Source organism: Coenobita brevimanus, chromosome 31, assembly GCF_032717465.1.
Source record: "Coenobita brevimanus isolate Jiangsu-jjx chromosome 31, ASM3271746v2, whole genome shotgun sequence".
NCBI lineage: Eukaryota > Metazoa > Arthropoda > Malacostraca > Decapoda > Coenobitidae > Coenobita > Coenobita brevimanus.
Window position 1 is genome coordinate 615,001 of NC_136984.1, and position 21,988 is coordinate 636,988.

The 21,988-nt window shown below is 43.4% G+C and overlaps 2 protein-coding genes across 2 annotated transcripts in view; both read left to right on the forward strand.

Annotated features, from left to right (window-relative positions):
• Nucleotides 1-8,866, forward strand: part of LOC145395481 (uncharacterized) — a 23,896-nt gene extending 15,030 nt beyond the window's left edge. Inside the window, exons 12-17 of the mRNA XM_080269085.1 lie at nt 1,764-2,005; nt 2,069-2,187; nt 3,184-3,390; nt 5,186-5,336; nt 7,505-7,722; nt 8,583-8,866. Of these exons, the coding sequence (XP_080125211.1) occupies nt 1,764-2,005; nt 2,069-2,187; nt 3,184-3,390; nt 5,186-5,336; nt 7,505-7,722; nt 8,583-8,866 (1,221 nt within the window). The remainder of the gene's footprint in view (nt 1-1,763; nt 2,006-2,068; nt 2,188-3,183; nt 3,391-5,185; nt 5,337-7,504; nt 7,723-8,582) is intronic.
• LOC145395491 (ADP-ribosylation factor-like protein 2) overlaps nt 1-21,988 on the forward strand; it is a 176,805-nt gene that overhangs the window by 132,861 nt on the left and 21,956 nt on the right. The window lies entirely within an intron of this gene.

Consider the following 21,988-nt stretch of genomic DNA (forward strand, 5'->3'; position numbering starts at 1 on the left):
CCATGAACATACAGGTAAATGGCCACCTTATTCTTCACCCTTCTCACCTGTCGTTCTCTCTGCCTATGACCTCCATTCTCAACCCTACACACACCCATGAACATACAGGTCAATACATCACCTTATTCTTCACCCTTCATCTCTGTAATCTGTCTTTCTCTCTGCCTATGACCTCCATTCTCCACCCTACACACACCCATGAACATACAGGTACAGTGGCAACCTTGTTCTTCACCCTTCTCACCTGTATTTCCCTCTGCCTATGACCTCCATTCTTTTAAACGCAGTCTTCTGTAGTCTGTCCTTCACTCACGCTATTTCCCTCTGCCTATGACCTCCATTCTTTTAAACGCAGTCTTCTGTAGTCTGTCCTTCACTCACACTATTTCCCTCTGCCTATGACCTCCATTCTTTCAGACACAATCTTCTGTAGTCTGTCCTCCTTTGTCTGTATTTCCCTCTGCCTATGACCTCCATTCTCGACCCTACACCCCCCCCATGAACATACAGGTACAGTGGCCACCTTATTCTTCACCCTTCTCACCTGTAGTCTGTCCTCCTCGGTCTGTATTTCCCTCTGCCTATGACCTCCATTCTTTTAAACAATCTTCTGCAGTCTGTCCTCCTCTCTCTATATTTCCCTCTGCTTATGGCCTCCATTCTTTTAATCACAGTCTTCTGTGTTCAGTCTCTCTCTCTCTCCCTATTTCCCTCTGCCTTTGACCTCCATTCTTTTACTCGCAGTCTTGTGTGGTCACTCTTCCCGTCTTTATTTTCCTCTGCCTATGATTAATCTCCATCTTTCTCCTGTGTATTCTGCTCTGTCTCTACTTCCCTCTGCCTATGACCTCCATTCTTTTAAACAATCTTCTGTAGTCTGTCCCCCTCTCTCTGTATTTCCCTCTGCCTATGACCTCCACTCTTTTAAACGCAATCTTCTGTATTAAGTCCTCCTCCATCCCTACTTCCCTCTGCCTGTGACCTCCAGTCTTTTAAATGCAATGTGTCCAGCATCTCAAAATGAACGCATCGCTTGCTACACCTTATGTTGTATAGAGACTCCATGAAAAAGGTGTATGTGAGTGAGTGTGAAGGTATGGGGGGTGTATTTGGCTTAAGACTGTATGAATAAGGTGTATGTGAGTGAGTGTGAGGTCAGGGAGGTGTATAAGGCCTAAGACAGCTGGAAAAGGGTGTATGTGAGTGAGTGTGAAGATGGGGGGGGTGTATGTGGCCTAAGACAGCTGGAAAAGGGTGTATGTGAGTGAGTGTGAAGATGGGGGGGGTGTATGTGGCCTAAGACAGCTGGAAAAGGTGTACGTGAGTGAGTGTGAAGATGGGGGGGGGTGTATGTGGCCCAAGACAGCTGGAAAAGGGTGTATGTGAGTGAGTGTGAAGATGGGGGAGGTGTATGTGGCCTAAGACTGCTTGAAAAGGGTGTATGTGAGTGAGTGTGAAGGTATGGGGGGTGTATGTGGCCTAAGACAGCTGGAAAAGGGTGTATGTGAGTGAGTGTGACAGTGTGTGAGGTGTATGTGGCCTTAAACTGCTTGAAAGAGGTGTATGTGAGTGAGTATGACAGTGTGTGAGGTGTATTTGGTCTAAAACTGCATAAAGAAAGGTGTATGTGAGTGAGTGTGAAGGTGCAGAAGGCATGATAGGCAATGAATAAGTCTGGATGATGATACATTTCCTTCTTTATTATGTTTTTATTATTATTGTTATTATTATTATTATTAAAACGTGTATTCTCCGTCATGCAGAACCCCAGCAAGACCCTTCCCAGTGAGGCACGTGCTGTGGTAATCTCCAAGCAGCTCGGAGACTTCATCCAGGCGTACACGCGGGAGACACACATCTACCTGGACCAGGGTGCCTCCGCCTCCTGCTCCTCCCTGTCCTCTCAGTGCCCCACCACCGCCGTCTCCACTGCCTCCGAGCCCTCCACGCCACACATCAACTCCCCTCCGTTCACCGCCTCCTCTACATCCATCACCTCCCCTCCGTACACGTCCTCCTGCACCTCCGTTAATTCCCCTCCCTACACTGCCTCCTCCTCCTCCATTAGCTCCCCTCCCTACACTGCCTGCGCCTCCAGTCTCTCCGCCTCAATGAGTGCCTCCACCTCCTCCATTAACACACCTCCGACCGCCCTCTGTGGTTCCTCGACCTCCATCAACAACTCAGGTGCTGTGGTAAAGCCCTCCTTAGCACCTCACTCTTGTAGCACAGACGCATCCCCTGCCCTAGCTACCTCAGAATCTGGCGTACCTAAGTCAGAATCTGGCGTACCTAAGTCAGAATCTGGCTTACCTAAGTCAGAATCTGGCATAAAGTCTAAATCATCTGTAACTAAGTCAGAATCTGGCATACCTAAGTCAGAATCTGGCATACTTAAGTCAGAATCTGGTATACCTAAGTCAGAATATGGCATAAAGTCTGAATTATGCATAACTAAGTCAGATTCTGGCACTCTTAAGTCAGAATCTGGCATACTTAAGTCAGATTCTGGCATAGTTGAGTCAGAATCAGCTGTAACTAAGTCAGAATCAGCCATAACTAAGTCAGAATCAGCCGTAACTAAGTCAGACTCTGGTGTTGCTAAGTCAGAATCCTCAGCTTCAGTCATTGGGCACAAGTTCCGGTCGTTTGCTTTCATGACCATCAGTAAATCATGCTCGTCAGCCTCAGTGGCCGGGAGGAAGGCTGGGTGTTTGACGTCAGGTGGGAGGAAGTCGGAAACCAGCTGGGGATCAGGTGGGAGGAGATCGGACACCATTTTGGGATCTGTAAGTGGGAAGAAATCGGAAACTATTTTGGGATCTTGTGGGATGAGATCGGATTCCTTTGCCTCCATTACCGGATCCAGTGCGTATAGTTCTGGTAGTAATTTGTCTGTGTGTTCTCTCGGTAGCCTTGTAACTCCCCCACCTCACCTTACATCCAGTTTCCCTTCCCTTGCTGCTACTGGTATCCCTCCTGCCTGTCGCATCCCTAGTAGTACCCCCCTAGTACCCACCTGTAACGCCCCAGTACCTGCTAGTAACACCCCCAGTGCCTCCCTGGTAACTGGCACGGTGCTTGACCCCTCCTCGTTGATCCACTCTTGCTCTTTTGGTAGTCCTCAGTCGCTCTCCAGCTCGTTTGCCTCCACTAACGGCTCCTCTTCCCTTCCCTTTTCAGCCTCCTCCAATTCCATTTGCAGCCCTCCATCTGTGTCAGTCACTGGTTCCTCCACATCAATAAACCTCCCATCACCCTCCAAAACACCATCCTCGATCTCTATGTCATCCTTCACCTCTGTATCTGATGTTGGGGCCGACCTGGCAGCCCTTCCCCCGAGGATTCGACGCCTCAAGTCCGACAGTGATGGAGTCGCCGTAAACATAGGTGAGGTATACGTCTATCTATCTGTCTATTGCCGGACGCCTTCATCACGTAAGGGGTGGCCTTAGATAGATAGGTAGCCATAGATGCGTGCTGATGGTGATGATGACTTGTGGTGATAATAGGTGCTGATGGTGATGATGATAGTGGTGATGAGTGATGACTTGGTGATGATAGTGATGATAATAGATGCTGTGTATGTGTTGATGGTGATGATGATAGTGGTGATGATAGTGATGATAATAGGTGCTGTATATGTGTTGCTGGTAGTGATGATAGTGGTGATAACTGGTGGTGATGATAATGATGATAATAGGTGCTGTATATGTGCTGATGGTGATGATGATAGTGGTGATGAGTGATGGTAATGGTGATGATAGTGATGATAATAGATGCTGTATACGTGCTGATGGTAGTGATGATAGTGGTGATGATGATAGTGATGAGTGGTGGTGATGATGATAGTGGTGATTATTTTTGGTGATGATGATAGTGAGTGGTGGTGATGATGATAGTGGTGATGACTGATGGTGATGATGATGATAGTGGTGATTATTTTTGGTGATGATGATAGTGGTGATTATTTTTGGTGATGATGATAGTGGTGATGACTGGTGGTGATGATGATAGTGGTGATTATTTTTGGTGATGATAATAGTAGTGATGAGTGGTGGTGATGATGATAGTGGTGATGACATTTGGTGATGATAATACTGTAATCTATCTATCTATGTAGTGGTGATAGCTGATGGTAGTGGTGATGATAGTGGTACAGTAATATTAATCTATCAGTCAATCTATTGCCAGACGCCTTAATCCCATGAGGGGTGGCCACAAACAAATCACCTCCATGTTGCCTTGTCCTTCGTTCTCTCTCTCTCTCATCCATGTTCTTCCCCTGTACCTCACTCATATGCACTCTTCTAGTCAGTTTCTCATTCTCCATCCTCTCCACATGGCTAAACCATCTCAAAGTATTTCTCCTAGTACTTTCAGTCACACCCACATCCACACCACAATGCTTCTTTACTTCCTCATTTGTCTGTCTGTCTCTCCATGTAACTCCACATCCACATCCACACCACAATGCTCCTTCACTTCCTCATTTGTCTGTCTGTCTCTCCATGTAACTCCACATCCACATCCACACCACAATGCTCCTTCACTTCCTCATTTGTCTGTCTGTCTCTCCATGTAACTCCACATCCACACCACAATGCTCCTTCACTTCCTCATTTGTCTGTCTGTCTCTCCATGTAACTCCACTTGCTCCTGTCTGTCTGTCTGTCTGTCTATATATTGCCAGATGCCTCGATCCCGTAAGGGTTGGCCACAAACAAATCGCCTCCATGTCACCCTGTCCCCCTGCCATTTCACTGCCCTGCTCCTAGCTCACACCCCCCTCTCTCATATACCTCTCCACTCCATCCCTCCATCTCATCCTTGGCCTCCCCTTCCCTCTCCCCACTCCATCCTTCCATCTCATCCTTGGCCTCCCCTTCCCTCTCCCCACTCCATCCCTCCATCTCATCCTTGGCCTCCCCCTCCCTCTCCCCCCTCCATCCCTCCATCTCATCCTTGGCCTCCCCTTCCCTCTCCCCACTCCATCCTTCCATCTCATCCTTGGCCTCCCCCTCCCTCTCCCCCCTCCCTCTCCCCACTCCATCCTTCCATCTCATCCTTGGCCTCCCCTTCCCTCTCCCCCCTCCATCCCTCCATCTCATCCTTGGCCTACCCCTCGTCCCCTCTCCCGCTCACTCACGTACACATAATGAAAAAGATATATATATTTTTTCAGAGGGCGATGGTAGTAAGATGTCAACGAGCTTAGATTCCAGTGACCTAAATAAGCAGAGCAGTGAACAGCAGCAGACGCAGCAGCAGACACAGCAGCAGCAGGACGAGCATATAGCCATGGAGCTGTATAGAGCCTTCATGTCCAATGCTGGGTATGTGAAGTTTGTGCGCTGATGTGGTGTTCTGCTGATCTCTGCTTCTGAGTGGTAATGAGTGTGGAAATAGGCGAGGTAGGCCAAGGAGAAGGTGGAGGGATATGGTGGATGAGTGTGTGAGGAAGAGAGGTTTGGAATGGTGGAGGGATATGGTGGATGAGTGTGTGAGGAAGAGAGGTTTGGAATGGTGGAGGGATATGGTGGATGAGTGTGTGAGGAAGAGAGGTTTGGAATGATGGAGGGATATGGTGGATGAGTGTGTGAGGAAGAGAGGTTTGGAATGGTGGAGGGATATGGTGGATGAGTGTGTAAGGAAGAGAGGTTTGGAATGGTGGAGGGATATGGTGGATGAGTGTGTGAGGAAGAGAGGTTTGGAATGGTGGAGGGATATGGTGGATGAGTGTGTGAGGAAGAGAGGTTTGGAAGTCGGTGAGGCTAGGGAACTGACAAGAGATCGAGCTGGCTGATAGCGTGTTCTGTAGCTAGTGTGTTGCAAGAGGGGAACAAGTCTTGAGAGCAGTGGAAATGAGCTACTTGAGAGGTGCATGTGGAGTGACATGGAGGGACAGGTTGACGAATGAAGAAATAAAGGAATATTGTGGGGTGGATGTGGATGTGGTTGAGAAGATTAGGAGAAATACACTGAGGTGGTTTGGACATGTGGAGAGAATGGAGAGCGAAAGACTGACTAAGAGTGTGTATGTAGGTGAGGCGGAGGGAGGGAAAGACTGAGGATGAGGTGGAGGGATGGAGTTGAGAGGTATATGTGGGAGGGGGGAGTGAGTTGGGGGTAGGGTAGTCAAATGGTGGGTGACAGAGCGACTTGGAGGTGTTTTGTCTGCGGCCACCCTTTGCGGGATTAGGGCGTCGGGCTATAGATAGATAGATAGTGTTCTGTAGATATCTGTGTGAAATTGGTAATGGGTGTAGAAATAGGAATGTAGATATGGTAAATAAGAGTGTGAAGCTACAGAACAGGGAGTACAGAGGGTGGATACGATACGAAATAATGTGATTCGTGAAGGATGTGGAGTGAGGAAGTCTGTGGACACCAGAATTGAAGAGAGTGTACTGAGATGGTATGGTCATGTGGAGAGAATGGATAACAATAGAGTGGTGAAAAAGGTATATCTGTGCAAATTTGAAGGAGGGAGGAGGCGAGGTAGGCCAAGGAGAAGGTGGAGGGATATGGTGGATGAGTGTGTGAGGAAGAGAGGTTTGGAAGTCAGTGGGGCTAGGGAACTGACAAGAGATTGAGCTGGCTGGATGAATTTGAAGGAGGGAGGAGGCGAGGTAGGCCAAGGAGAAGGTGGAGAGATATGGTGGATGAGTGTGTGAGGAAGAGAGGTTTGGAAGTCGGTGAGGCTAGGGAACTGACAAGAGATTGAGCTGGCTGGATGAATGTTGTGAGGAGAAGTGCATGATCAGGGATTTGGCACCCCTTTTTAACATGGCAGCGTCTGGATTGACTCTATCGGATACGTTTACGTGAAGCTGCAGAACGTGGTGAATGTTTTTGGCATATCAGATACAGCCAGGATTCCGGGGGCTTGAATGATGAGTGAGTGGAAGCATGGCCCTTTGGATTGGGCAAATTTGGGCTGTCTGGACATTGCTACTCCTCACCCTGCCCTAGGGTGGGAAAGGAGGTCCGGATGATGATGATAGTGTGATAAAGACAAGTATAGTGTTGATATGGTATAGGAATGGGTAAGTGTAATGGAAGATGATATTTAAGTTAGGCAAATCAGTTAAGGAAGCTCCCTAACTCCTTTTCTTAAGTGATTTATTTTTCTTATTACTCATTACTATCCTATTTGGTGTTATGGTTATGATGATGGTGGTGGTAATGGTGATGATGATGGTGGTGGTGATGATGATGATGATGATATTTGGTGGTGATGCTCCTCTCATTTAGCAATAACAATGCTGCCAACAACATTCTATCTATCTATTGCCAGACGCCTCAGTCCCATATGGGGTGGCCACAAACAAATCGCCTCCACGTCGCCCTGTCCCCTGCCATTTCACTCCCAACTCACACCCCCCACTCTCATATACCTCTCCACCCCATCCCTCCATCTCATCCTCAGCCTCCACCTCACTCACATACACTCTCCTCGTCAGTCTCTCACAATAACATCCCTTCTATTCCGTGCCAACAGAGAGAGTGATCTAGAGGAGGTGTTGGCGCTACAGACACGCATGCACAACTCAGCGGGCGTGTTCCTAGAGTCGTCCCGCCGCCACCGCCACCCCCACAGCTCGTCCCACACCCCCGCCCACACCCCCACCGCCCCCCCACCGTCCATATCCCGCCCACGCACACCCAACGCGTCCCCACACGGATCTCCGCGCAGGAACAGACGCTCGCCATCCACAGGTTAGGGTGTGTGTGTGTGTGTGTGTGTGTGTGCTGGGTGAGAGAGAGAGACAGGTTAGAGCTTAATTCTTTATTTTCTGTAGATAGTAATAGCTAATAATATAATCTATCTCTCTATCTATCTGTTTATTTGTTGCCAGATGTCTTAATCCCACAAGGGGTGGCCACAAACAGATCCCCTTCATGTCACCCTGTCCCCTGCCATTTCACTGCCCTGCCCCAAATTCACACCCCTCTCCCTCATATACCTCTCCACTCCATCCCTCCATCTCATCCTTGGCCTCTCCCTCCCTCTCCCCCCCCCACCTCACTCACATACACTCTCCTCGTCAGTCTCTCACTCTCCTCGTCAGTCTCTCACTCTCCATCCTCTCCACATGGCCAAACCACCTCAGTGTGTTTCTCCTAACGCTTCCTATCACATCCACATCCACACCACAACGCTCCTTCACTTCCTCATTTGTCAGTCTGTCTCTCCATGTAACTCCACATCCACCTCACTCACATACACTCTCCTCGTCAGTCTCTCACTCTCCATCCTCTCCACATGGCCAAACCACCTCAGTGTGTTTCTCATAACGCTTCCTATCACATCCACATCCACACCACAACGCTCCTTCACTTCCTCATTTGTCAGTCTGTCTCTCCATGTAACTCCACATCCACCTCACTCACATACACTCTCCTTGTCAGTCTCTCACTCTCCATCCTCTCCACATGGCCAAACCACCTCAGTGTGAATAAATCTTCTGTCATTCCATCTCCCCTTCTACCTCACTCACTCACTCTTCTAGTCAGTCTCTTATTCTCCATCTCTCCATCTCATCCTTGGTCTTCCCCTCCTCCTTGTGTCATTCTAGGGAGCCACACGAAAGTCGGGGAGCCAGTCACGAACGAACCACACGCGTCCGACACCACCAGAGACGGCGACGAGGGCACAGCCGGGACGCCGAGCCAGGGCCAGGGCACCCAGGACTCGAGCCCGGCCAGGTCGAACCCCGCCAAGACCAACCCCACCGCCCCCCCCACCACCACCACCACCACCACAACCACCACCATCCCCACCACAGCCTCCTCCTGCTGTCTGTTTGGTAATATCCTAAAAGCCAGTCTTAAGGGAACTAACACGTCCTTCATCTCATGAGGTCTACCCCACTTCATATGGTAACTAATTTATTTTTATTATTATTATTATTATTATTGTCAATACATCGTTTATCGCGTGAGGTCTACCCCCCTTCATAGGCACCAGTTTATTATTATTATTATTATTATTATTATTATTATCGTCACCAATACATCGTTTATCGCATGAGGATTACCCCTCCCTTCGTATGTCAACCGGTTTATCATTATTATCCGTTTGTCAGTCCGTTTTACTCAGCGTATGGCAGGCGTTTGGAACTGGGGAGATATTGACTGGGGAGCAAGAGTTGAATTAAAACATATTATTTAATCTGTTTTTGTCTTGGTGCTTTCTTCTCGAATATTCTTCGTACAGTATTCGTAAAGCCAACCCCAGTCCAAGCCAGCCCTATATCTATCTGTCTATCTATCTATCCATGTATCTGTCTATTTGTCTACCTGTTTATCTATCTATTACCATCCCTACTATCTATCTATCTATTTATCTATCTGTCTGTCTACCTATCTATCCCTACCATCCATCTTTTTATCTGTCTATCTACCTATCTCTATCTAACTATCTATCTATCTATCTGTTACTATCCCTACCATGTATCTATTTATGTCTATCCATCTATGTACCTATCTGTTACCATCCCTACCATGTGTCTATCTATCTGTCTATCTATTTGTCTACCTATCTATTTATCCCTACCTTGTATCTATTTATCTGTCTATCTAACTATCTATCTGTCTATCTATCACCATTCCTACCACCAACACTGTCTTATTCTGTTATATTCTAGGCAGTGTATTGAAAGCATTTAGATTCGTTTATAAGGTTTGAGTGTGCGTGTGTCGGCCTTGGTCACCTAATGGCGGCTCTCCATGCTGCTTGATCTCTGGCAGCCTCTCCAATCAGTCTTTTAAAAATATGATGCTTTAGATGAGTGCAGCTGATTATTATTATTATTATTATTATTATTATTATTATTATTATTGTTATTATTATTATTATTATTATTGTTATTGTTATTATTATTATTATTATTATTATTATTATTACTACTACTACTACTACTACTACTACTACTATTATGGTTGTTATTATTATTATTATTATCCTCCTCCTCCTTCTCCTCCTCCTCCTCCTCCTCCTCCTCCTCCTCCTCTTCCACCTCCCCTTCCTCCTCCTACTATTACTACTACTTCTACCACCACCACCACCACTACTAACTACTATTACCACTACCACCACCACCACAACTACTACTACCACTACTGCTACTACCCCCACTACTACTACTACTACTACTACTACTACCAGGGCCTCTCCTATTCTGAATAAACTGATCAGAACTAAGAATATGCTGAAGGAATTATAAGTCAGATTTGAGTGGCACAGGCAATCCCCTAACACCAATTCTGTAGTGATTTATTCTAGACAAAACACCTCAGTATCCCAGCGTGTATTATTGAAGGAAAATGTCAGGACCAACTTGCCTAGCCCAGGGATCCTACTCTCCACGGGGCAGCATTTGATTGGATGATGAATGGATGATAATAATAATAATAATAATCTATCATTTGCCCTGTAAATAAAAGCAGAATAAGGTGTAAAATCTATCTGTCTATCTATCTATTGCCAGACGCGTTAATCCCGTAAGGGGGGGCCACAGACAAATCACCTCCATGTCACCCTGTTCCCCGCCATTTCACTGCCCCGCTCCCAGCTCACACCCCAAAATAAATCACTAAGGAAGAGGTGTTTGGATGCCTTCTGTGACACTTACAATCTGCTATACTCCTTTCACCCTAACTTGGCCTAAAATTGCCATCTCTCCATCTTAAAACACTAGACCATGACGCTAATCACGAAGAAGTGCCGTGAGAGAGACAGGGAGAGCCAGGTCACTGTTTTCGTGTGGTTGTGAAGTGCGTGAGATTCGTCAGGTGGTGAGTTATGTGAAATCTCATCTGGTACTTCGTGAAATAAGCTGACAAGATGAAAATCAATTATTATTATTATTATTATTTATACTGTAATTGTCTTTCCTTCCTCTCGTCATTGTCTTAAAAAATAATTGAAATTCTCGTCTGGTACTTCATGAAATAAGCTGGTGAGAAAGACGAAAATCAATTATTATTATTATTATTATTTTATATGATTTGTTTCCTGCCTCCCTTCATCTTCTATAAAAGCAGAAAAGTGAAATTCTCGTCCGGTACTTCATGAAATACGCTGACGAGAAGGACGAAAATCTGGGCCAAGTTAAGGTGAAAGGAGTATATGTGTGCCTAGCCTGGTCGCGTGTAAGGCTGCAGACCACGGAATCTATCTATCAATCTATCTATCTATTGCCAGGCGCCCCAATCCCTCACGGGGTGGCCACAAACAAATCGCCTCCATGTCGCCCTGTCCCCCACCATTTCACTGCCCTGCTCCCAGCCCACACCCCCCTCTCTCATATACCTCTCCACCCCATCCCTCCATCTCATCCTTGGCCTCCCCCTCCCTCTCCCCCCCCCCCTGAATCCTTGGCAATACTCTACTTGTGGTTTATCCTATGTACACCCCCCTCCTTACCCCCCTGTACCCCCCCCAAGGTAAAGGAACATTTTTCACCCCCCCCCACAAGGCAGGGGGGTCCACATGCCCCCCGCGTGTCACCCAGATGGGGAAATATTGTGTGGTTTGGGGTTGGCTGGGTTATTGTTTGTGTTGGGGCTCGGCGGTGTTTTATTATTATTATTATTATTATTATTATTATTATTATTGCTGCTACTACTACTACTACTACTACTACTACCACCACCACCACCACCACCACTACTACTACTACTACTACTGCTGCTACAAATACTACTGTTACCACCACCACCACTACTACAGCTATTATTATTATTATTATTATTATCATCATCACTCCCTATGCCCCAAACACACAAGATCCCAGTGTATTTGTGAAGAGAGGAGCAATATTCAGAAAACCCTGCCTTGTGGACTGAAATATACTGTTAATAATATAGGATTTAGGCAGTACACACACTACTATGCAATAATATAATCGGATGGAATGGATTTTGCGTAGTTACGATGTTTTCTTTGTTGCGGTGGTGAATTTAAGCGCGAGACGAATAAAAACGTAAGCTTTCGTTACTAGGGTCGCGGACTGTGGGTTCGTGTAGACCTAGATGGCTCCCAAACGCTTTCTGCATAGTGGTTTATTCCTGCTTATATCTTGCCTATGTCTTGGATTGGTGATGGTGGTGGTGGTGTTGGTGATGATGATGGTGATTGTTGTTGTTATTATTATTATTATTATTATTATTATTATCAGTGATGATGGTGGTGATGGTGATGATGATGACAATGATGGTGGTGATGAGGATGATGATGGTGATTGTTATTATTATTATTATTATTATTATTACGGTTACTATCATTATTTATACTATTGAAAAGAGAGCTTACAAGAGAATAATAATAATAATAATAATAATAATAATAATAATAACAATAATAAGCAAAATAAACCACTCACTAAGAGGTGTCAGGGAGCCCACCAGGTCCACAGGAATCGTCCAGCTTGCGTTTACCCTTTCGTACAGGCCGTGTCAAGTCCAATGCTTTTATCCCTGTACAAACGCCGCTTATAACCCTTGTGTGTGATTATGTGATGATTCTGGTGTATAATTAATGTCTGTCTGTCCATTCATAGGCGGAGGAAAATAACGCCTCTGTATTTTCAAAGGACCTGTTTATGTTTTAAGGTGTTTTACGGCGTTTTAAGGTGTTTAACTTAGCTTGTAACGGAAGAACAGGATTAATGGAGAAACGTGAGCAGAGTTTGTCTTCTCGGCAGTTGAGGAAGCCCCCTAACACCTCTTCCTTAGTGATTTATTTTGCTTATTACATCTTACTGTCCTGTCTATCTATCTATCTATTGCCAGATGCCTTGATCCCGTAAGGAGTGGCCACAAACAAATCGCCTCCATGTCGCCCTGTCCCCCCGCCATTTCACTGCCCTGCTCCCAGCTCACACCCTCCTCTCTCTCATATACCTCTCCACTCCATCCCTCCATCTCATCCTTGGCCTCCCCCTCCACCTCACACACATACACCCTCCTTGTCAGTCTCTCTTACTGTCCTAATGTGGCTTACATAAATCCTTCAAACATCACCGTTTTAGTGATTTATTCTGCTTATTACACCTCACTATCCTTTTCTGTGTTAAATAAATCCTTCAAACATCACCATACTCTCCATATATAACGTACAAAAGGATGTTAACCAGCCATATCCAAGAATAAATCACTAAGGAAGAGGTGTTAGGGAGCTCTTCGTAGGCCAAGATATAACATTCCTAATCACGAAGCACTGTGTTGTGGTGATAGTGACTCTGTTGGTGATATTGTGTTACCTCAAGCCCCTTCTGCTGACTCGCTGTGTTATCTGCTGACTCACTGTGTTATTTACCTCATACCCCCTTCTGCTGACTCACTGTGTTATCTGCTGACTCAATATTATCTGCTGACTCACTGTGTTATCTGCTGACTCTTAGTGTTATCTGCTGACTCACTCTTATATGCTGACTCTTAGTGTTATCTGCTGACTCACCATTATCTGCTGACTCACTATCATCTGACTCACCATGTTATTTACCTCATTCCCTCCTCTGCTGACTCACACTCCCAAACACCTCTTCCTCAGCAATTTATTCTTTACACCTCAGCACTGTATCCTTTAGTAATACAAAATAATAATAAAAATAACTAGGAATACATCAGGGTGTAATAAATAAAATAAATCACTAAGGAACAGGTGTTTGGGGTCACGTTAGGCACTTAGAAATGGGGCATAACTCCACTTATAAATTACTACCACTCACTTCACCTCCTATAAGTGCTTCTAAAGTGGCTGTTATTTACTTATGTGTGTGTGTGTGTGTGTGTGTGTGTGTGTGTGTGTGTGCGTGTGTGTAATGCAGTACTGTAGGAGATGGTGTGTGTAATTTTGTGAATATCGTTTACACACACACACACACACACACACACACACACATGCATGCACAGACACGCACACATGCACGCAGACACACACACACACACACACACACACACACACACACACACACACATGCATGCACAGACACGCACACATGCACACACACACACACACACACACACACACACACACACACACACACACACACACACACACACGCACACACACACACACAGGAAGAAAATACATTGCCTAAATATTCTGTAAATTTTGAGTTTTTGAAGAAATATTATAGGAATGTGATGTTTGTGATGTCAGGGATGTGTGATGTGTAAAGATGTGGTGATGTTTGGATGTCCTGTGCTGTACTGAATATTCTGAAGTGATGTTTGGTGATGTAAGAGAGAGAGAGAGGTGGTGAGGATGTACAGGAGAGAGATGTGGTGGATATGGTGATGTTTGTGATGTCAGGGGTGTGTGATGTGTAAAGATGTAATGATGTTTTGATGTCTTGTACTGTACTGAATATTCTGAAGTGATGTTTGGTGATGTAAGAGAGAGAGAGGTGGTGAGGATGTACAGGGGAGAGATGTGGTGAAGATATGGTGATGTTTGTGATGTCAAGGATGTGTGATGTGTGAAGATGTAATGATGTTTTGATGTCTTGTACTGTACTGAATATTCTGAAGTGATGTTTGGTGATGTAAGAGAGAGAGAGAGGTGGTGAGGATGTACAGGAGAGAGATGTGGTGGATATGGTGATGTTTGTGATGTCAGGGGTGTGTGATGTGTAAAGATGTGATGATGTTTGGATGCCCTGTACTGTACTGAATATTCTGAAGTGATGTTTGGTGATATTACAAGAGAGAGAGGTGGTGAGGATGTACAGGGGAGAGATGTGCTGAAGATGTACTTATGATGGTGATGTTTTGTGATGTTACTGGTGAGAGATGTGATGATGTTTGATTACTCGTACTTAAATTACAGGTGAGGTTATTGAGGTTGTAAGTGTAAGTGATGTGAGATGTGGTGATATTTTGTGATGTTGCTGGTGAGAGATGTAATGATGTTTGATTACTCGTACTTAAATTACAGGTGAGGTTATTGAGGTTGTAAGTGTAAGTGATGTGAGATGTGGTGATGTTTTGTGATGTTACTGGTGAGAGATGTGATGATGTTTGATTACTCGTACTTAAATTACAGGTGAGGTTATTGAGGTTGTAAGTGTAAGTGATGTGAGATGTGGTGATGTTTTGTGATGTTACTGGTGAGAGATGTAATGATGTTTGATTACTCGTACTTAAATTACAGGTGAGGTTATTGAGGTTGTAAGTGTAAGTGATGTGAGATGTGGTGATGTTTTGTGATGTTACTGGTGAGAGATGTGATGATGTTTGATTACTCGTACTTAAATTACAGGTGAGGTTATTGAGGTTGTAAGTGGAAGTGATGTGAGATGTGGTGATGTTTTGTGATGTTGCTGGTGAGAGATGTGGTGATGTTGATGTACTTAAATCACAAGTGAAGTTATTGAGGTTGTAAGTGATGTGGGGTGTGGTGATGTTACTGATGAGGGATGTGGTGATGTGTGATGTACTTAAATCACAAGTGAGGTTATTGAGGTTGTAAGTAAGAGTGATGTGGGATGTGGTGATGTTTTGTGATGTCCCCAGTGAGGTTTGATGTCACCTACTTATATTACAAGTGATGTTATTGAGGTTGTAAGTGTAAGTAATTCAAGGCCACAGCACAACAGTATATGGTTGGTATATAGATAATCCTTTTACCATATTTTCTCCTTTCTATCTATCTATCTATTGCCAGACGCCGTAATCCTGTAAGCGGTGGCCACAAACAAATCACCTCCATGTCGCCCTGTCCCTCCGAATTTTGACGTAGTTGAGTTGCTTGTTGTCATTCATCGAGGGTTGATAACATGTATCTTTGTCCATTACATCTGATCCATGTGTTTGTGAATGTGATTTAGTAGACCGAGTTGCTTGTTATCATTCGTTGAGGGTTAACATGCATCTTTGTCCATTACATCTGATCCATGTGTTTTTGGATGTGATACAGTAGACTGAGTTGCTTGTTGTCATTGATCGAGGGTTGATAACATGTATCTTTGTCCATTACATCTGATCCATGTGTTTTTGGATGTGATACAGTAGACCGAGTTGCTTGTTATCATTCGTTAGGTAATTCATCGTCTGTGAAACCAGCAGAGAAGAAGGGGCAGAGGAGGCGAACGAATTCTCACGTGTGACTGTACAAGCTGCTCCGATATACCTAATTGTACTGATGTTTTCCATTTTCGGAATCCTGAGGTACCCTGGCCGAATCCACGAGCAAAATTGCCGCCACCTCCCGTTATAACAGTTTTTTTCCCCCAGGATAGACGAAGGTGTTTATTTCCCAGTCTGTCTTAAAAAATGGGTGCTTGGGAGGGTGCCTTCATGCGGTGGCGCTGGCATAGCTTCAGGTCCACTGCCTGGCTATGCAAACGTCCCTCAGTTCCCTCCCTATCCCCCTAAAGGACAATGGTGGGCTGCAGGAAGGGGACAGCTTCAGCCTGCAGTCCACTGGGTTCACATTTCATAGGAACCTGGGGCTGCTACTACTACTGCTATTACTACTACAACTACTACTAACAGGTTAAAGTTACGAGAGGATATGCCAGTGACGTTTGTTTGTGGATCCGAGCCTGTGTTGTGTCCCCGTATAATTTATCTGTAAAAAATCAATCTAGAAAAACATGGGTGTAGTTTTAAGGTCTGTATATTAGATTTTTCAGATAATCATTATAATATTCGTAAAAATAATAATGACTAATAATAAATAAAGTAATAATAATGATACTGTAATAATAATAATGATAATAATACAGTCAGTCCTCATTATAAGTCACAAAGTAATAATAATAATAATAATAATGCTAATAATAATAATAATAATAATAATAATAATCTGGTCTTGTTTCTTATAAGCCAGTTCTTCCAGACCAAAAATCAAATCATTTAAATCAGCCTCCTGTGACCTCACTAACTGAAAAAATCTGAGTTTAAATTTGAATAGAGTGCTAGATTTAACCCGGCCACAAGAATTCTATTTTTAAGATGAATTTAAAATAAGGTAATTATAATGAGGATGTACTGATCTATATTAATACTGATATATATTTAATTCCCTTTTATAGAGATGCCTTAATGTTCTATATACTTTTAAATTTGCCAAAGATAGCCACATTGGGTGTTGGTTTTAGTTGGCAACACTGCAATCCTTCCAACCTGCCTGGCAACACTGGTTAGACCCCAGTGTATGAAGCTTTACCCTACATGTGCACCTGTATACACACACATACACATAAACACATACATACCTGGCCTACATGTGCACCTATATACACACACATACATATATACATACACACATACCTGACCTACATGTGCAGCTATAAACACACATACACATACATGCATACATACCTGGCCTACATGTGCTCCTATATACACACACATACACATATACATACATATATACCTGGCCTACATGTGCAGCTATAAACACACACATACACACACATGCACAGATATACATACATTCTTGTACATACATAGGCTAATTAGGCATAAGCTTTCATGTGTGTAATGTATGCACACAAACTTACACACACACACACATACACACACACACACACACACAGTTTATAAGCAACCCAGCCAGTACACACAAGATTATATTTATCATTATTTATTGCTATGCGTTTAGGAAGAGTTATTCAGTATTCGTTTGTTTACGTTTTATTAATGTGTTTTTTTGTACGTTTAAATCCGTATCGTTCATAAGTCCTGAGTGATATGGTGATGAGTTATGGTGTTGATTGTGCTGTGGGAGTGAGGAATCTCTTATGGTAGTATAGTGCTTTGCAAATGATTGAGTTGCATGATCGATGGATAATATATTCACCTCTTCAGTGCAATGACGTTAGTGTTGCCTTAATTTCAATCGTACCAATTTATGTGCAATTGCAATTTTCAACTTCTTGCTAAACTGAGTGAATATTGTTGTGTTTATTATTGTTCTTTGCAAATGATTGAGTTGCATGATCAATTGATAATATTTTTGCGTCTACTGTGCAATGACGTTAGTGTTGCCTTAATTTCAATCGTACTAATTTATGTGCAATTGCAATTTTCAACTTGCTTAACTGAGTGAAATATTATTGTGGTTAAGTGCCAGTTGGGTTATATATAGGATATGATTATACTTTGTTGCAGCTAAGTATTTATAAGGGTGTTTGTGTTTGAAAAGGTGTGTGTGTGTATGTGATATAAACGCAGGTGTATGATTGGAGTGTGTTTGGCACCATCTATCCACCTTCCACCTTCACTCCACCCATCCCACCCACACCTCACTCCAGCCCCCACCCACACGTCAGTCCAGTCCCCACCCACACCTCAGTCCAGCCCCCACCCACACCTCAGTCCAATCCCCACCCACACCTCAGTCCAGTCCCCACCCACACCTCAGTCCAGTCCCCACCCACACCTCTCTCCAATCCCCACCCACACCTCTCTCCAATCCCCACCCACACCTCACTCCAATCCCCACCCACACCTCTCTCCAGTCCCCACCCACACCTCACTCCACCCACCATCCACACCTCACCCCACCCAATACCTTACCCCAACCTCTCCCCCCCACTGCCTTACCCCATCCCCCACCCACCCACACTTCACTCCATCCCACCCGCCCCACCCAGTGTTTACTTTTCAGAGTGCTACATCAACAGAGTGGATGGTTGTGTTCTGTAAACTATTAACACATAACGAAAGCACTGGAACTCTTATATTGTCATACCATTTTGTGCGTATGGTTGAAAAATACATTGTTTTGTCCTTCATTTTGACCCTTCTCGGTGTATTTGTTTTTTGTTTTGTTTATAAATGCTCCTGTACGCTTGCCTGTGTCAGCCTTGGTCACCTAACAGCGGCTCTCCATGCTGCTTGATCTCTGGCAGCCTCTTGTTCGGTCCCCTATCCCTGAGGTCACATGTTATAACCTTGTCAAGATTGGGTTTATATCTTGCGCTGTTTCTCTCTCTCTCTCTTAAATTCTCACCCAAACCCAAGTGAAATATTGCGTTAAGGTATTTTTCGAAGATCGTATCCGGTTCCAGTTATATCGGCCACAATCGTAGGCTAGCGTCATTTTTCCCTCCAAGGCAAGTAATTTCCACACCAAATGTAAACGCGTGTGGCAATATAGTCGTTTTTTTTCCCACCTGACACAAGAGAGAGATGTGGTGAAGATTGGGTGATGTTTTGTGATGTTACGGGTGAGATGTGGAGGTGTGATGTCCTCTACTTAATATTCTGAAGTGATGTGTCATGGTGTTGCAAGGGAGATGCGATGAGGATGTGCTTGTGTTGGTGAGGATATGTGGAAATACAGTGAGTGTTATGTATGAATGTGTGTAGTTATCTTCATTACTTTGCTATACTCCTTTTACTCTAACTTGATCCAAAATTGCCATCCATCTATCCTCATTGCTGAGTTGCAACAGTAGATTAACACTAGAATATAATGCCTGTCATGAAGAAGTGCAATGGAGAGGATGTACAGTGTCTTGTAGTTTTGTTGGGTACTGTACTGTACTCCTTTTACACCATTCATTCGTTCATTGCCAGACGCCATGTATCCCAAACGGGGTGGCCAAGGGCTTAGAGTTAATTGTTTTACAGGGAGGGGCACTAATCCTCCACCAACCCCACTTGACACGTAGAGATGCCAACAGCACAACTTGGCCTAAAATTGACATCTCTCTCTCAGTGCTGAGTTGTAACGATAGACCTACACTAGAATATAATGCCTGTCATGAAGAAGTGCTATGGAGAGGATGTAAGAGCTGTTGCAATGTCTTTTGTAGTTCCCTTGGTTATGATACTACACTCTTTCTACACCAACTTGGCCTAAAATTGCCATCTATCCATCCTCATTGCTGAGTTGTAACAATAGATTAACACTAGAATAGAATGCCTGTCATGAAGAAGTGCAATGGAAAGGATTGGAAGAGCTGTTGCAATTTCTTTTTCTGACACTGAGTTACATGAAATAAGCTGTAAAAGGAGGAAAGTTTAGGCCAAGTTAGAGTGACAAGAGTATAGTCAAATTCGCCCTCCAGTCTGACAACACCTGGCCATCAACTAAGCTGAAATGGAGTTAGGGATTTCTGTCGTATGGAAACAAGCGTACTATTGTCTCTCAGAATAAGATGTTAACAGACTCCTGGCCATCATTTAGGGGTTAAAATGTCCACAGAATTTAAGTACAGTCCCATAGTTTACCGATGTATCCATGCAGTTACAAAAAATATTGCTGTTTTTACTCAAACTTGGCCTGAAATTGCCATCTCACCATCTTGAATGCTGAGTTGTATTAAGTCAGCACTAGAATATGATGCCATTCATGAAGAAGTGCTATGGAAAGGATGTAGAGCCATAGTATTGCCTTTCTCTGCCACAAAGCAACATACTAGAAGATACAAAGATACAGAAATAAAATTGAAAGGAAATACAAAGATACAGAAGATACAAAGACGAGAATCTGGGCCAAGTTAGAGTAAAAAGAGTATATTGTTATTTAGGGATGTATTTCTCTTGCCTCATTGCTCCCTCCATTCTCTAATACATTACATGCTGTATTTATTTCTTCTGTACTTCCTTAGCTTTGTATTCTGTCCAGTTTGAACACATGCCATATACTGTATTACTGGTTTCTTTGATGTTTTACTGGTTTTTAGGAGACCTGCATCTCAAAAACGATCTTAGAATGATCTTTCCTCCAGTGATACCATATTTGAATGATCTCTTATCATATATTTCCCTTTTATGTTTCAAATTCCCATATATATTACTGTTTACTATGATGTTTTTCTGTATTTCAATGTTTTACTGGTTTTTTTGAAGACCTGCATCTCAAAAACAATCTTACAACCACTTTTCCAACAGTGGTACCATATTTGAATGTTTGAATTATCTCTTACCCTACAGTATATTACTGGTTATATTACAGATTTCCAATATAATTTACTTATATATTATGTACTAGTTTTTAGATCTTTCATTCATAGATATTCTTGTAACTACTGAACTTTTTTTTCCATTGGTAGATACAGAATATTTTGTATGTATATTATAAAATGCCGTCTTTTCCGTGTTCGGATTTTGACGCCGCCATTTGTTGATAATATTTCAGCCAGGCTTCCTGTTGGACCATAATTCTTGTATTTGTTTTGATCTCACTTATTTTTTTTATTATTCCACTAAACATTCTTTGATATACACTCTCTTTTTTTTTTTTTTAATTTTCTTTTTAGGGAAACAGTCACTGATATACATTCAAACCTCGATTTAAGGGACTAAATTGGGAATCAACTTGTCCCTTACTTGAAAATGCCCCTTACTTGACAATGTCCCTTACTTGAAAATGCCCCTTACTTGACAATGTCCCTTACTTGACAATGTCCCTTACTTGAAAATGTCCCTTACTTGAAAATGTCCCTTACTTGAAAATGTCCCTTACTTGAAAATGTCCCTTACTTGACAATGTCCCTTACTTGAAAATGTCCCTTACTTGAAAATGTCCCTTACTTGAAAATGTCCCTTACTTGAAAATGTCCCTTACTTGACAATGTCCCTTACTTGAAAATGTCCCTTACTTGAAAATGCCCCTTACTTGACAATGTCCCTTACTTGTAAATGCCCCTTACTTGACAATGTCCCTTACTTGAAAATGTCCCTTACTTGAAAATGTCCCTTACTTGACAATGTCCCTTACTTGAAAATGTCCATTGTTTTACCACATATAAAGACAATCTTATTATGAAATGCAATGATTGTTTCACTTCTGTGATTCTGAATATTATTTTACGGGTACTGTATAAAGAAACATTAATGTGTATAACTTAGACATTACGTATCATTTTTGAATGGTCTTGTCCGTTTGTCAGGTAGAATATGGAGTCCCTTAAATACGAAATCCCTTAAATGGAGGTCCCTTAAATCCAAAATCCCTTAAATGGAGGTCCCTTAAATCCAAAATCCCTTAAATGGAGGTCCCTTAAATCGAGGG